Genomic DNA, 15401 nt, shown 5'->3' on the forward strand with positions numbered 1-15401 from the left:
TGCAAATAGTTTCATTTGAATATAAGAAAACTAATGTTTAAAATCTCCAGATGAAAAGTCATTGTACTAAAACCTATACATACACTCTGAGGAAAACAGTGGTATCTCCATGCAGGAAACTCCTTTAATATGCCTCATTTTACAGTAAATTTACTTCAGAGAAATAATATAATTGAGCATCAGTTTCACACATCAGGATTCTACGAGACAAAGCTTCTAGGGCTCCTCAAACGTCTGACATGAATTATGAGAGGCTGGTTACACATTAGTACTCACTAACCTCACACACTGCTAAAAGTAAAGAACTCAAGCCACCCGTGTGTAATAATTCTGGATGAACTAGGCTTGAGGAGATGTGGAGCCCGCTGGCTCTGCCTCCCCCAGCCTTCTTCCTTCTCCAGTCACCCTTCATTGTCACCCCAACATAGTAGAGCTCCTCGTAAGAGTTCGTCTGAGGGGCACATGGGTGGCTTGGTTGGCTAAGTGGCCAACTCTTGATTTTGGCTCAGATCCTAGGATCGTGGGATCGAGGCCTGCATCGACAGCACAGCACACAGCCTGCTTGGGATTCTCTGTCTCTCTCTGTCTCTCTCTGACTCTTGTCTCTCTGCCCCTCTGCCGCTCATTCTCTCTCTCACACAAAATAAAAAAATTTTTTAAAAAGAATGCATTTCAGAAAAGCAGTCTGTTGATTTTCCTTTCTGTTAAAACCCATCTATTCATTGATTTTAAAGACCTTCGAATTTTGTATTAAGGAAATTTTCAGCCGAGCTAAACATATAGTATTAAGTTGTAGGACCTCCTTGCAAAGTGAGGTATTCTAATCATTCTATCAGATTCAAATCTATTTTATTACCAACACTCAAATAGCCTATATACTATGTGGGAAAATTTTTTATTTAAAATTTTTTAAGTGAATGCAGGATAAAACTACACTAAAGTACATCAAATAATCCTTAAAGAATAGAGACAGAATACTGGGAGAGAGCCCAGCCCCTTGAAAAATGCAGTAGCACCAACTTTCTTACCGAGCGGCCTTTCCTTTCCCAAGTTCCCAATTCAGCTCAGCTGACATGCTAACTACTGAAACACATTTAAACAGCTGCTCTATCGTACATTGCTGTGGGGAGTCTGAATTGGTACAACAGTTTGGGAAGTCAATTTGGCAATATATATCAAAACTGAGAAATGCAAAAATCTTTTTACCCAGAAATTCTACTTCTAGGAATTCATCTTGCAGATATACTTATTTATGTGCAGAATGACACATATGCAAAGCTAGTTACTGCAGCCTTGTTTGTAAGAGCAAAGAGGATAACGATTCAAAAGAGAGACTAACTCAAATTCATAGAAATTGAAAAAAATGATGGTTTCCAGGAGGGGGAAATGGAATGGTGTTGTTCAATAGTAGAGTTTCAGTTTTGCAAGATAAAAAAGTTCTGGAGATTGACTACACAATAATGTGAATATACTTAACAATGCCAAAGTATATACTTAAAAATGGTTAAGATGGTAAATTTCATGTTCTGTATCTTTCACAATTAAAATTAAAAAGGGAGCGTAAATTATTATATATCTATGCAAAGGAATATTATGAATCATAGCATCTGTATACCAATATGAAATGATATACTAAAAGTAATAACAACGAAATTCAGACCAGTATGTCAAGGATGCCACCAGTTGGGTTTTAAAAAGGATAGAGGGAAATATGTTTGCTAAATAAAAATTCATTCTGTCATGCCTTTGCTGACAACCCTTCAACATAGACAGAGACAGACAGAGAGACAGACAGGCACACACACACAAACACACCCCCCATTCTTTCATTAATGCATTATTCATTCAATAAATCAGCACCAGGAGCTGTTAGATGTCGTGGGTATAAAAATAAAAAGAATAAAAGTATTATTCTTTTTTTAAATTTTTTAAAATGTTTTTTAATTTATTTTTGAGATAGAGACAGAGACAGAGACAGAGAGAGAGAGAGACCATGAGCAGGGGAGGGGCAGAGAGAGAGGGAGACACAGAATCTGAAGCAGGCTTTAGGCTCTAAGCTGTCAGCACAGAGCCTGATGCAGGGCTCGAACTCCTGGACTGTGAGATCATGACCCTCTGAGCTGACAAACTCATGTACTGTGAGATCATGACCTCCTGAGCTGAAGTCAGATGCCTCACTGACTGAGCCGCCCAGGCACCCCCAAATTATTATTCTAATAGCAGTTAAAGCGTTCAAAAAAAAAGTCTAGCTTGGTTCTATAAATATTGAGCTATTAAGAGGTAATGTGGAAAGTCTTCTGGCTCCACATCTATATAAACAGAGGTTTCATAACAAAATATTCCTTTAATGTAATTTCTATCACATGAAGGGAAAATGCTAGATACCTAGGCGTGGGCCTACACAATGGGAAAGCATGTAAGTGAATATAATTGCAAATAAAAAATTTTTACGTAAAATGTATCTTACCTGTTTGCTTTGTATAAGGCAGATAAATCTAGTGTGTTGGCTTATCTCAAAATTTAAATTGAATTTAGAACCCTTTGAACTGGGTTGAATAGCGTCCCCTCCCCCCCAGTTTATATCCATCCTATATCTGTAAATGGGCCCTCAACCTAAATCCAATATGACGGGTGTCCTTTAAGAAGAAGGAAATGTGGACAGAGATATACACAGGGAGAATGCCACGTGACAACAGAGGTTGAGACTGGAGTGACAGATCTACAACATAAGGACTGAGGACAATTACTAGAAGCAGCAAGAAGCAAGGAAGGATCCTCACCTAGAGCCTTCAGAGAGAGCACAACCATGCCGACATTTTGATTTTAGAACTTCAAACCAACAAGAACCATGAGAGAATCAATTTCTTTTGTTTGAAGCCATCCAGCTTGTACTACTTTGTTATATGATAGCAGCCCCTTGAAACTAATATACCTCAGCCGCCTCAGCTCTCCCCATCCCTTTTCTCTTTTCCATTCTATTCCCCCCAAGTTATAGCTTTTTTTTTCTTATCATATATAGGGAAAAAATGGCGCTGTACTTTAAACATCTAGAACATTTCAACAGACATCTAATGTTATGCATCTTATGTTATGCATTATAAATGGCTCTCAATGTTAGTTTCTACAATCCTTTCAGGGTATAATCATTAAGAGTTAATCTAATATATGTTTTATCTTACAGCCACAACTTGGCCAAAATTTCTTTTCAAACTAAATGTCAACTTATTAAGACCCACATGGGATATTAAATCAAATAAGTAAAGGTAGCTCAAACAACTTTTTTATTAAAAAATGATCCTGATATAGTAACAAAGTCATCCTGAATTTTATAAAATCTAAATTTCATTCAATAAATTTAATTTCTGGGGCACCTGGGTGAGTGCCCCAGTTGGTTGAGGGTCCCACTCTTTTTCTTTTAATGTTTACTTATTTTGAGAGAGAGAGAGAGACAGAGAGAGAGAGAGAGCGTGAGCAGGGGAGGGACAGAAAGAGAGGGAGACACAGAATCCACAACAAGCTCCAGGCTCTGAGCTGTCAGCACAGAGCCCGATATGGGCACTAACTGTAAGATCATGACCTGAGCTGAAGTCAGATGCCCAACTGACTGAGACACCCAGGTGCCCCTACCGTCCTACTCTTGATTTTAGTTTGGGTCATGATCCCAGGGTCGTGGGATTGAGTCCTGCATTGGGTTCTGTGATAAGTGTGGGGCCTGCTTAAGATTCTCTTTCCCCCCTGCCCACTCACGCTCTCTTTCTCTAAAATAAAAAACTCCAAAAAACCCAAACATATTTAATTTCCAATATTTATGGTATTCTTGTACCATACTTTTACCATACCACTATATACTTCAAAGACCACTGTTAGAAAGTCATGTGACTAACAAAATCAAGGTAAAAATGTTTGTAGAGACAAATAATTTATTATGTATGAAGTAGCTATGTTCCTCAGTTCAAACCTTGCTATACCAGAAAAAGTAAGTATAATAATGGAGTCAATATCTTAACCAAGGAATAGAATTATGTGCATGTTAAAGAATAGAAGTTATGGATGCCTGCCAGTTCTTACACTGTACTTGATTGAAAGAACAAAAATATTTTAACACACTGTTCTATGAAATGTATTCTCAAAAAAGAACTGGGTCAGGTCCACTATTTCCAAAGGGAATGAAGGACAACTGAATAAAATCTGGAAGAAACTTCTCTAGTTGTAACTGAATTTTTAAAATTCTTGTTAAAAATGAAAGTCAAAGATCGTCACCTACCGCCCACCACATACACACACTTGCTCTCTCTCTCTCTTTCTCTTTCTAACTTAACAATAAACCTCCCCTAAAAGTTATAGACTAGTATTGATCAGGATAGTTCACATCTCAAAAAGAAAATAAAAACAATAAGAATCCACCACAAATTCCTTAAAAACAGTGATGCTAAAGCCATTATACTGACTCATAAAACAGAATTAATCTGAGGAAGGAAGGTTACTTAACATTTAAAAAAAACCTCACAGACTATAAACTACAAAAGGTAAATTTTACTGTAATTTATTTACTGCAAATTATACTGCGATAAGCCAGACTAAAAAACACATGCACAAATTTAGAAGACATGACTTTTTAATATGTTCTTTGAGTCAGTCAGTGAATAAACTCATACAGAAATCGAAAATCTTTTTTGGATATAAATAAGTCCTAAGTGGATAACAGAGTACCAAAGAATCAAAAGAGCAGAAACCAATGAAATCAATAAAATAGAAAACAAAAAAAATAGAGAAAATCAATAAAATCAAATGGAGCTCTTTAAGAAAGTCAACACAGTTTTATAAACCTCTAGCAAAACTAACCAAAAACTCCCCAAATTATCAACGTCAGGAATGATAGGGCATCATTACACATACCACAAAGACTTTAAAAAATTAAGGGTATATTATGAGCAACTTTGCAAACACAAATTTGACATTTTTGAGTGAAATGAACCAATTCCTTGAAAACCACAAACTGACAAATTCATTGAAGATTAAGTAAATAATCTGAAAGTCTATCTCTATGAAAGAAATTGATTTACACAGGCAAGAACCTTCCAAAAAATAATTCTTCTGGCTCAAATGGTTATCACTGGCATATTCTACTAAACATTTAAGAACACCAATTCTAAAAAATCTCTTCCAGAAAACAGAACACATTCAAGTTTATTTTATGAGACCACCATTACCCTGATACCAAAACCAGAAAAATACAAGACTATAGACTAATATACATTAAAATCCTCAACAAATATTAGTAAGTGGAATCCAACAGTATACACCACAACCAAGTAAGATTTATCACAGGAATGCAAGGTTGGTTCAGTATCAGAAATCAATGAATGCAATCCACCATGTTAACAGTCTAAATAAGAAAAAACTTCTGACCATATTGCTCTGGTCTGAATGGTCTGAATGGTTGTGTCTCCCTAAAATTCTTTTGTTGAAATCCTAACCCCCAAAGGTGATGCTAATAGTGGGGTCTTTGGGAGGTAATTAGGTCACAAGGGTGTGGCCTTCATGAATGGGATTAGTGTCCTTATAAAAGAGATCCCACAGAGTTCTCCAGCCCATTCCACCATGTGAGGGCACAGTGAGAAGGACACAGAGAGAGCTCTCACCAGAAAATGATGGCACCTTGATCCTGGACTTGCCACTCTCTAGAACTGTGAGCAATAAATGTCTGTTGTTTATAAACCACCCAGACTATGATATTTTGTATAGCAGCCTGAATGGACTAAGACACATATGAACTGATGCACAAAAAGCATTTAACAAATTTCACTATCCATTCATAATAAAAATGCTTAGTAAATTAAGAATAGAAAGGAATGGCACAAAAACAGACACACAGACCAATGGAATAGAATAGAAACCCCAGAACTAGACCCACAAACATATGGCCAACTCATCTTTGACAAAGCAGGAAAGAACATCCAATGGAAAAAAGACAGCCTCTTTAACAAATGGTGCTGGGAGACCTGGACAGCAACATGCAGAAGGTTGAAACTAGACCACTTTCTCACACCATTTACAAAAATAAACTCAAAATGGATAAAGGACCTAAATGTGAGACAGGAAACCATCAGAACCTTAGAGGAGAAAGCAGGAAAAGACCTCTCTGACCTCAGCCGTAGCAATCTCTTACTCGACACATCCCCAAAGGCAAGGGAATTAAAAGCAAAAGTGAATTACTGGGACCTTATGAAGATAAAAAGCTTCTGCACAGCAAAGGAAACAACCAACAAAACTAAAAGGCAACCAACGGAATGGGAAAAGATATTTGCAAATGACATATCGGACAAAGGGCTAGTATCTAAAATCTATAAAGAGCTCACCAAACTCCACACCCGAAAAACAAATAACCCAGTGAAGAAATGGGCAGAAAACATGAATAGACACTTCTCTAAAGAAGACATCCGGATGGCCAACAGGCACATGAAAAGATGTTCAGCGTCGCTCCTTATCAGGGAAATACAAATCAAAACCACACTCAGGTATCACCTCACGCCAGTCAGAGTGGCCAAAATGAACAAATCAGGAGACTATAGATGCTGGAGAGGATGTGGAGAAACGGGAACCCTCTTGCACTGTTGGTGGGAATGCAAATTGGTGCAGCCGCTCTGGAAAGCAGTGTGGAGGTTCCTCAGAAAATTAAAAATAGACCTACCCTATGACCCAGCAATAGCACTGCTAGGAATCTACCCAAGGGATACAGGAGTACTGATGCATAGGGGCACTTGTACCCCAATGTTCATAGCAGCACTCTCAACAATAGCCAAATTATGGAAAGAGCCTAAATGTCCATCAACTGATGAATGGATAAAGAAATTGTGGTTTATATACACAATGGAATACTACGTGGCAATGAGAAAAAATGAAATATGGCCTTTTGTAGCAACGTGGATGGAACTGGAGAGTGTGATGCTAAGTGAAATAAGCCATACAGAGAAAGACAGATACCATATGGTTTCACTCTTATGTGGATCCTGAGAAACTTAACAGGAACACATGGGGGAGGGGAAGGAAAAAAAAAAAAAAAGGGCGTTAGAGTGGGAGAGAGCCAAAGCATAAGAGACTGTTAAAAACTGAGAACAAACTGAGGGTTGATGGGGGGTGGGAGGGAGGGGCGGGTGGGTGATGGGTATTGAGGAGGGCACCTTTTGGGATGAGCACTGGGTGTTGTATGGAAACCAATTTGTCAATAAACTTCATAAAAAAAAAAAAAAAAAAAAAAAAAAAAGAATAGAAAGGAATTTCCTCAATGTAATAAAGTGTTTCTACCCAAAACCCAAGGCTAACATAATATTTAGTAGTAATTATATACTAATGTTTTATCCATAAGATTCAGAGCAGGGCAAGGATATCAAACTCCTTTTTCTTACTTCACAGTATTCCAGAAGGCCTAGCCAATTCAATAATGCAAGAAAAAAAAAGTCCTACAGGTTGGAAAGGGAGATAAAACTGTTCATATTCACAATGGCATGACTCTATGTAGAATATCCCAACTAATCTAAAAAAAGCTTTCATTATTAATTACAGTTTAATAAAGTTGCACGATGGGGCTCCTGAGTGGCTCAGTTGATTAAGTGATCTTGGCTCAGGTCATAGTTTGTGAGATCAAGCCCCGTATTGGGCTCCACACTGACAACGTGGAACAGGTATGGAATTCTCTCCTTCTCTGCCCCCACCCCATTTGTGCTCTCTCTCAATCTCTCTCAAAATAAATAAACTTAAAAAAAATAAAGTTCCAGGATACAAAGTCAACACACAAAATATCAATCTTTTTTATACTTAAAATGAACAAGAGGAAATAAAAAAATATTTAAATCCCATTTTAATAGTTCAAAAATATACTTAGATATAAATTAAAACATATAAATGGATATATATGCTAAAAACTATAAAACATTGATGAAAGAAATCAAAGAAGACCAAAATGAAATGAATATCACGTTTGTGGACTGAAAGATTCAACACAGTAAAAAGCCAATTCTCCCACAAATTAATCTACAAATACAATGTAATTCTAATCAAAGTCCCAGTAAGAATTTTTTCAGATACAATTAGATTTACTGATTTATAAATTTTATTATAAATAAGGGCCAACAAACTAGAATAGCCAAAATAAATTTGAAAAAGAAGAATAAACTTGGAGGAATCATACTACCCAATTTTAAAACTCACTATTAAGCTGCAGTAATCAAGATGGTGTGGTACTGGTGAAGGGACAGACACATAGATCAACAGAACAGAAAAGAGAATCTAGAAATAGAACACACAAATATGGCTAAGTGATTTTTGACAATGGTGTAATGTTGATCCCATGGAGAAACAAATAGTCTTATCAACAAACAAAATTACAAAAGTATGAAACCTCAACCCATACCTTATACAACAAATAATTCAAAACAGATCAGAGAACTAAATGTAAAACTCAGAACTACAAAACCTCTAGAAGAACACTTAGGAGAATATCCATCATCCAGGTCTAGGCAAAGTGTTCTTGGACATAACATGAAAAGCACAATTCATAAAAGAAAAAAACCAGTAAATTGGACTTCATCAAAACTTAAACCTTTTGCTAGGCAAAAGATACTGGTAAGGGGATGAAAAGACGGGGAGAAAATATAGACAATCATATAGCCAACAAAGGATTGGCATCTTTGTATCCAGAATATATAAATAACTTTGAAAACTCAACAGTAAGATAACGAACCACCCAATTAAAAACCAGCCAAAAAAGTCAGATGCTTCACCAAAGAGGATATAAGATTGGCAAACAACCATATGAAAAGATGTTTAACACCGTTAATCATTAGGGAAATACAAATTAAAACCATGATGAGCAACCTTAAACATTGATTAGAATGATCACAATTAAAAATACTGTTAATACTGAGTTTTGGCAAGGATAAAGAAAACAAACAAACCCTGGAACTTACAGATACTGCTGTTGGGAATACAGAATGGTATAGCCATTCTGGAAACAGTCTGGCAGTTTCTCATAAAGTTCAAAAGACACTTACCACACGACCCAGGAATATGGGTATTTACCCCAGAGCGGGGGCCAGCAAACTTCTTCTGTAAAGGGCCAGCCATTAAGTGTTTTAAGCTTTGTAGGCCACATAGGGTCTCTGTTTTATATTCTTCTTTTGTTGTTGGTTTGTACAAACCTTCACAAATGTAAAAGCCATTCTTAGCTCATAGGGCCATGTAAAAACAAGCAACAGGAAATTTTGGCACATGGGGCATAGTTTGTTTACTCCTACCCTAGAGAAAGGCAACTTATGTAATACAGAAACTTGAACATGAACATTAATACTGCCATTTTTCATAATTGTTAAAAACTGGAAACAGCCCAAATGTCCTTGATAGCTGAATGGATATAAGCTGTGGTACATCCATTCAATGGAATAGTACTCAGCAACAAACAAGAACATTCTAATGATACATGCAACAATTTGGATGGCTTTCACAAGCATGCTGAGAGAAGAGGCCCATCTCAAAATGTTCCATTTATATGACACTCTCAAAAAGACAAAATTAGAGTGAAGGAGAACATATCTGAGTTTGTCGGGGGTCTAGAGGTAGGGGGAGACTGTGATTACCAAGGATAGTGATTACTGCAGCATGGCAGACTTACGAATGAGTTTTGTTCTGTTTTTATTTCCTTTATTTTTTATATTGTTTTGTTTCTCCAAATTTTCAGCATTTGACTTATTACTTTTGTAATTAAGAGAGTTCCCCTGCTCCCCAAGAACAAAGTAATAATGAAAGCTTTTACTAATACACTGCACTCTTATTTGTTTCTTTAATGTTCATTATGTCACATACACTAACAACCTCTCCCCCAAAGCAGCCTGGTCCAAATTTATTTTGTTAAATCACTGAGAGTCAAAGTAGCAAGACTTACATCTTAAGTTGTTTTTTTTTTTCTAGTATGTTCTAATAAAAGTACTTCACTCTATGCAGAATCCTCAGTTTGCTCAGCTTTATTTTCTCAACCTTTTAGAATTTTTGACATTTTTAAGATTTTATTTATTGTTGAGAGAGAGAGAGGGAGGGAGGGGAAGAGAAAGGGAGGGGAAGAGGGAGAAAGAGAACCCCAAGATGGCTCCATGTTGTCAGCACAGAGCCCCATGTGGGTCTCTAACTCATGAACTGTGAGACCACAACCTGAGGTGAAATCAAGAGTTGGATGCTTAACTGAATGAGCCACCCAGGCGCCCCTATTTTCTCAACCTTTTAAATAGCTTCTTTCATTTACCTATACTATACAATTAACACTATACTAAATCAGAGATCAGAACTTAAATCAAAGTTACTTTAATTTGATTCCCCTGGGACAGTTTAAGCAACAGAATTCAGTAATATCTGCCTCAGATTCCTGAAATGAGTAATTAGAAGAAGGGAAATTCTAACTTCTAAAGATTATACCAAATTGCCAGGAAATAAGTGTGCAGTATAGGTACTTTTTTGCTTTGCTACTAGAGCTTTAGTTTCAGAATCAGACCATTAAAAATGGTGGGGGTCTTAGGGGCACTGGGTGGCTCAGTTGGTTAAGTGTTCAACTTCAGCTTCGGATCTGTGTCTCCCTCTCTCTCTGCCCCTCCCCCACTCATGTTCTTTCCCTCTGTCTCTCTCAAAAATAAATAAACATTAAATTTTTTTTTTCAAAAATGGTAGGGGGGTGATTTTAGAAAGCTTAGAACTAGGAAGGAATTTAGAGATAGCTGGACCCAAATCTCTCCCCTCACAGGTATTTTAAATCGAGTATAAGAAACAGAACTCTTAGGCTGCTTCTTGCCTGACCAAATTAGTTGCAAAGAAAAACATACAGATGGTAAGTATAATTAATTTACATCACCTCCTGCTCACTATCCCCCAAAGCACTGTTTCCTGTATTCATTCATTCAACTAGTTTTATTCTTTTCATAGAGAAACAGGGTTCTACCACTGTGGGAGACATAAAGGTAAACTGGGGTTCCATCATGAAGAAATTAACTCATGAATACAGTGGGAGGAATCATACTACCCAACTATCTGAGCTTAGCAAAAATAAAAGAGAGACAGAGAGAGAGAAGAAGTACAAGGTGAGGGAAAAGAGAAGTGAGAAAGACCGAAACAGAGAACATACTAAATGGTATAGGCAATTCTGCCTGCCTTTCCAGTCCACAGAAGAAAGCCCTTGTGTAAGCTTGCGACCAGAGCCATGAATCTGCTATTCCTGGTCATTTCACCTCTCATGTGCCCTCGTGTCATACCATCATCCCACTCACCAGCATCTCAATAAGCTGTATTTTAGTTTTTTAAAAGATACGTTTTCTTCAATATAAAACATAAGCAAACTTTCCAATTGATGTAACATGATCCCCGCCCTCAAGAAGTTTGCTCACTTATTGAGAATAAAAGACACACTGGGGAATAATGCATTATCTATGAAAATATGTACCACAGGTGGCAGGAGGAGGAGAAATCACTGTGAGCTAACACACAAAGGGAAGAGATACCAAAGACACATGGGAACACAACCTAGGTAGACGCCTTCTGGGACAGATAGCTGGTACTTTAAAGAATGAAAAATAAGGTTATATCTGTAAATCTGAGGTCAGATAACAGATACACTTTTTTAAAAAAAATTTTTAATGTTAATTTTTATTATTTTTGAGAGAGAGATAAAGACAGAGACAGAGCACGAGGTGGGGAGGAACAAAGAGAGAGGGAGACACAGAATTCAAAGCAGGCTCCAGGCTCTGAGCTGTCAGCACAAAGCCTGACATGGGGCTCGAGCCTAGGAACCTCACAATCATGACTTGAGCCGAAGACAGAGGAAGTCAGACGTTTAACTGACTGAGCCACCCTGGTGCCCCTAAGCAATGGGACTGTGTTAAAATAGACAGCACATGCCCCACTCCCATCTCTGGGAATGTGAACCCAGATTACCATATTCTACAACTTTTTAAGTATAATTGGAAATTTGAGAGTTTTTGTGAAAGGTGAAGAAAGAGGACCTTAACACTAAAGGAAGTTTCCTGAGCAAGCGAGAAGGAATGGAATCCAAACAAAGGGACAGGCTCTTGATAGAAAAAGGACATTCTGCACTGTAACTGGAAGAATAAAAAAAAGGCTCACCAAAAGATAAGGCTGAGCAGCAGGCCTGAGCCAGGTTATTAAAGCACCAAGTTTTTTAATATTATCTTATAAACCACAGAAAGCCAGCAGGGAAAAGAAACTGGCCATATGTGGGATGGAGGAAAGGAATGAAGTTGTTTGTTAAATGGGGGTATTTTTTTAGGATGGAATGTCTGTAGTATCTTTATATCTTGGAAGACAAGGGCAAAGATAGAAGGAGCCTATAATTAGTGAGAAGTAAGAGAGACGGGATTTTTGCTTTGGATAAGAAACTATCTCCGGATGAATGAAGGTGTCAAGAAATTGGGGGGGGGGGTAGAGAAAAGGGAAGAGTCTCCAGAGCATAGTCCCAGGCCACCACCCAAACCCATGGCAAAGAGGCAATGAGAGGAGTTAAAAACTAACCTAGGAGAGAGAACTGCTCAGAAACTTATCACACATGTAGATATCCTAAGTGCAGCTGAACTAGACAAAAGTGGGGATTCCCCTAAAAATGAAAGAGAAGAAAGCAAATGTAAGCACTCATACCAGCCAAGCGCCCAAGAGGTCTTAAGCAAACAAATTCAGCCTTGGAACTAATGTAGCCTCTGGTTGGAGGCTTGACCATATTCCCAAACTTTGAAATCTAGGATAGTAAAAGAAGAAACTACTAAAAGTATAATCAAATGAGAAACGAATTAATTATACTGCATATTAGTAAGATTTTTTGATTTTGAGGAACTTTCATTCATAGTCTGTCAGTTGTTAGAGCAGCCCCATAAGGCACACAAGCCAGGTATCGGTCTTACTTAAAGCTAGGGATCAGAGAAGATATTGTACAAGGTAATACGATAAGTAAGCACTGTAAACCTGACTGAAATCCAGGTCTGCTGGTTCCTGACACCAAAGCATAGATAGGCCCTGTCTACGCAGATTACTAAGCATTCAACTAAAAGGGAGGTATGCTATGTTTTCATGGTATAATGAAAGCAGCATGGGCAGAAGACCTTCATTCACAGACCAACTCTGTCCCTTGCTAGCTCCGTCACCCACACTGAACGAGTTACTTAACTTCCACCAGTCTTTATTTCCTCACTTATTTAGTAGGACTGATATGACCTCCCTCTGAGGAAGGGTTTCAGTATTTAATTAAGCCACGTGAGAGCACTTGCTAGAAGGCCTGGCACATCGTACTCCAGGTAAGTTTCTCTTCTCACTGGAGGCATAATCAGTTATACATGGTTTGCACAGAAGTTAGCCTCCTTGATACAGAATTCAGTAGAAAGGCTTGGGAAAAACTTGGCTTTTCTTTTAAAATAGTAAGTCTTATCAGAAGATAAAGAGTTCCTAAAGGAAGCAGAGAAACCAGCTCAAAAAGCAAACCCTAAAGAATCTGAGGTCATGAGAAGAAAACAACACCATTTCAAGATTCAGTGGTAATAGCATGATGAATATAAGAACATGACATAAGAGGAGAGGGGCGCCTGGGTGGCTCAGTTGGTTAAGTGTCTGACTCTTGATTTTGGCTCAGGTCATGATCTCACGGTTTGTGAGTTCAAGCTCCACGTTGGGCTCCACGCTGGCAGCGTGGAGCCTGCTTGGGCTTCTCTCTCTCTTCTCCTCTGTCTCTGCCCCTCCTCTACTCATGCTGTCTCTGTATCTCAAAATAAATAAATAAACTTAAATTAAAAAAAAAGAATATGACATAAGAGGAGAGAATAGGGACTAATAACTAGAATACACTGTAGGTGTAAGGTGCTTCTCACTGAGCAAAGAGTTTAAACCTGGAGTCCATGGAGTCCATACATGGACCTCAGAGTTGTGAACCCTTTGAAACTGTAAAACTGTGAGCATGTGCAAAGGTGCTATGGTAAATCCAAAAATGCCCACCCTCCACCCCACAAGACATCCACATCAAATCCCTGGAACCTGTGAATAAAGGATCTTGAGAGGAACTTATTCTGGGTTATCCAGATAGCCCTAAATCAATGATAAGTGTCCTTATTACAGACACACACAGAACACAGAAGAGGCAGCAATGTGACCCCAGAGGCAGAGGCTGGAGTGATGCAGCCCTAAGTCCAGAAATGCCTACAGCTACCAGAAGCTGGAAGAGGCAAGGAATGTCACCTGGAGTCTCTGCCCTGTTGGCACATTGACGTGAACTTCTGGTCTCCAGAAATATGCATGAATAAATTTCTGTTGTTTTACACGTTTCTGGAGTAACCTGCCATGGCAGTCATAGGAAATTAATACAGGTGCACTGTTCTAGGGGGTGGGCCCATAACTTTTATCAGACTCTAAAAGCAATTCTTATGAATCCCAATGGGTAAAACAACTACTACTGTAGAGGACAGAGCAAAACTGTCTATAAACAGATGAACTGGAAATTTTTTAAAAACCTACAAAACAAGTCACTACTTGGATACGGTCCCATAGTTGGTACATGTTGAAGTAAGAAAATAAGAAGCTGTCCTCTGGCATCTAATCCAATATCCATTTCATTAGCTCTTGGAGTTTAACCCTACAAAATGCATGAAAGAACAGTGACTCCCAAACAACTAAACAGCTTATTAATGTACTGAATCAGAATCTCCAGGATGGAGGAAAACACACATACATAAAGCTCCTCTAATAATTCAGATGTGCAGACAAATTTGGGAACTACTGCTATAGGGCAGGGGTCAGTAAACCTTTTCTGTAAAGGGTCAGATAGTAAAGATTTTAGGCTATTAAGGCCAAGAGGCAATATTGAGTATATTACATAGGTATTTCCATAACAAATTTGTTTGCCAACATATTTCTACAAATTTTTGGTGGACAAAATTAAAAATATAAAATTGAATACAACTTTTGCAATACAAGTCTACAAATAAGAACCACGGAATTCTCTCTTGGGAGGAGGTAACATTTCACTTAATTGGGGTTCAAAGTGTTTCCTATCAGACTGACTGCAAATGGTGGTGTGTAAAAACCAGGATATGGAGATTTACAAAAGGAACAAGTCATGGGCTGGATTTGGCCCAAGAGCTGCAGCCTGGCCCAAGAAAGGTAAAAGGAAGAAGAACTACAACCCCTGCCCTTAAGAAACTGACAAATTAAAGAGACAGGAACAGCAAAAGTAAAGCACAGTGAAAAACCTGAAGCGGAATTCGGCATGTTTTATTTGTGGGGCAGTATATCCTAACTGTTTCAAACACAAACGGTCTTTATTAATGTCAGAAAATATGGCAGGCATCTATACAGTAGTTCGTCTACCACTGAGT

General features: G+C 38.0%; 1 protein-coding gene across 5 annotated transcripts in view; it reads right to left on the minus strand.

The window, feature by feature from the left end:
* LPGAT1 (lysophosphatidylglycerol acyltransferase 1) overlaps nucleotides 1-15401 on the minus strand; it is a 95626-nt gene that overhangs the window by 63644 nt on the left and 16581 nt on the right. Inside the window, exon 1 of one of the 5 annotated variants that reach the window (XM_047076805.1) lies at nucleotides 9051-9343. The exons of the other annotated variants lie outside the window; for them this stretch is intronic. Within the exon in view, the coding sequence (XP_046932761.1) occupies nucleotides 9051-9123 (73 nt within the window). The 5' untranslated portion in view covers nucleotides 9124-9343. Of the gene's footprint in view, nucleotides 1-9050; nucleotides 9344-15401 lie in introns of those variants that run through there. 5 annotated transcript variants of the gene reach the window in all.

The sequence above is a fragment of the Lynx rufus genome, unplaced genomic scaffold (assembly GCF_022079265.1).
Source record: "Lynx rufus isolate CCGP_SWC_20201006 ecotype Redwood Valley unplaced genomic scaffold, mLynRuf1.p SCAF_15, whole genome shotgun sequence".
NCBI classification, from domain to species: Eukaryota; Metazoa; Chordata; class Mammalia; order Carnivora; family Felidae; genus Lynx; species Lynx rufus.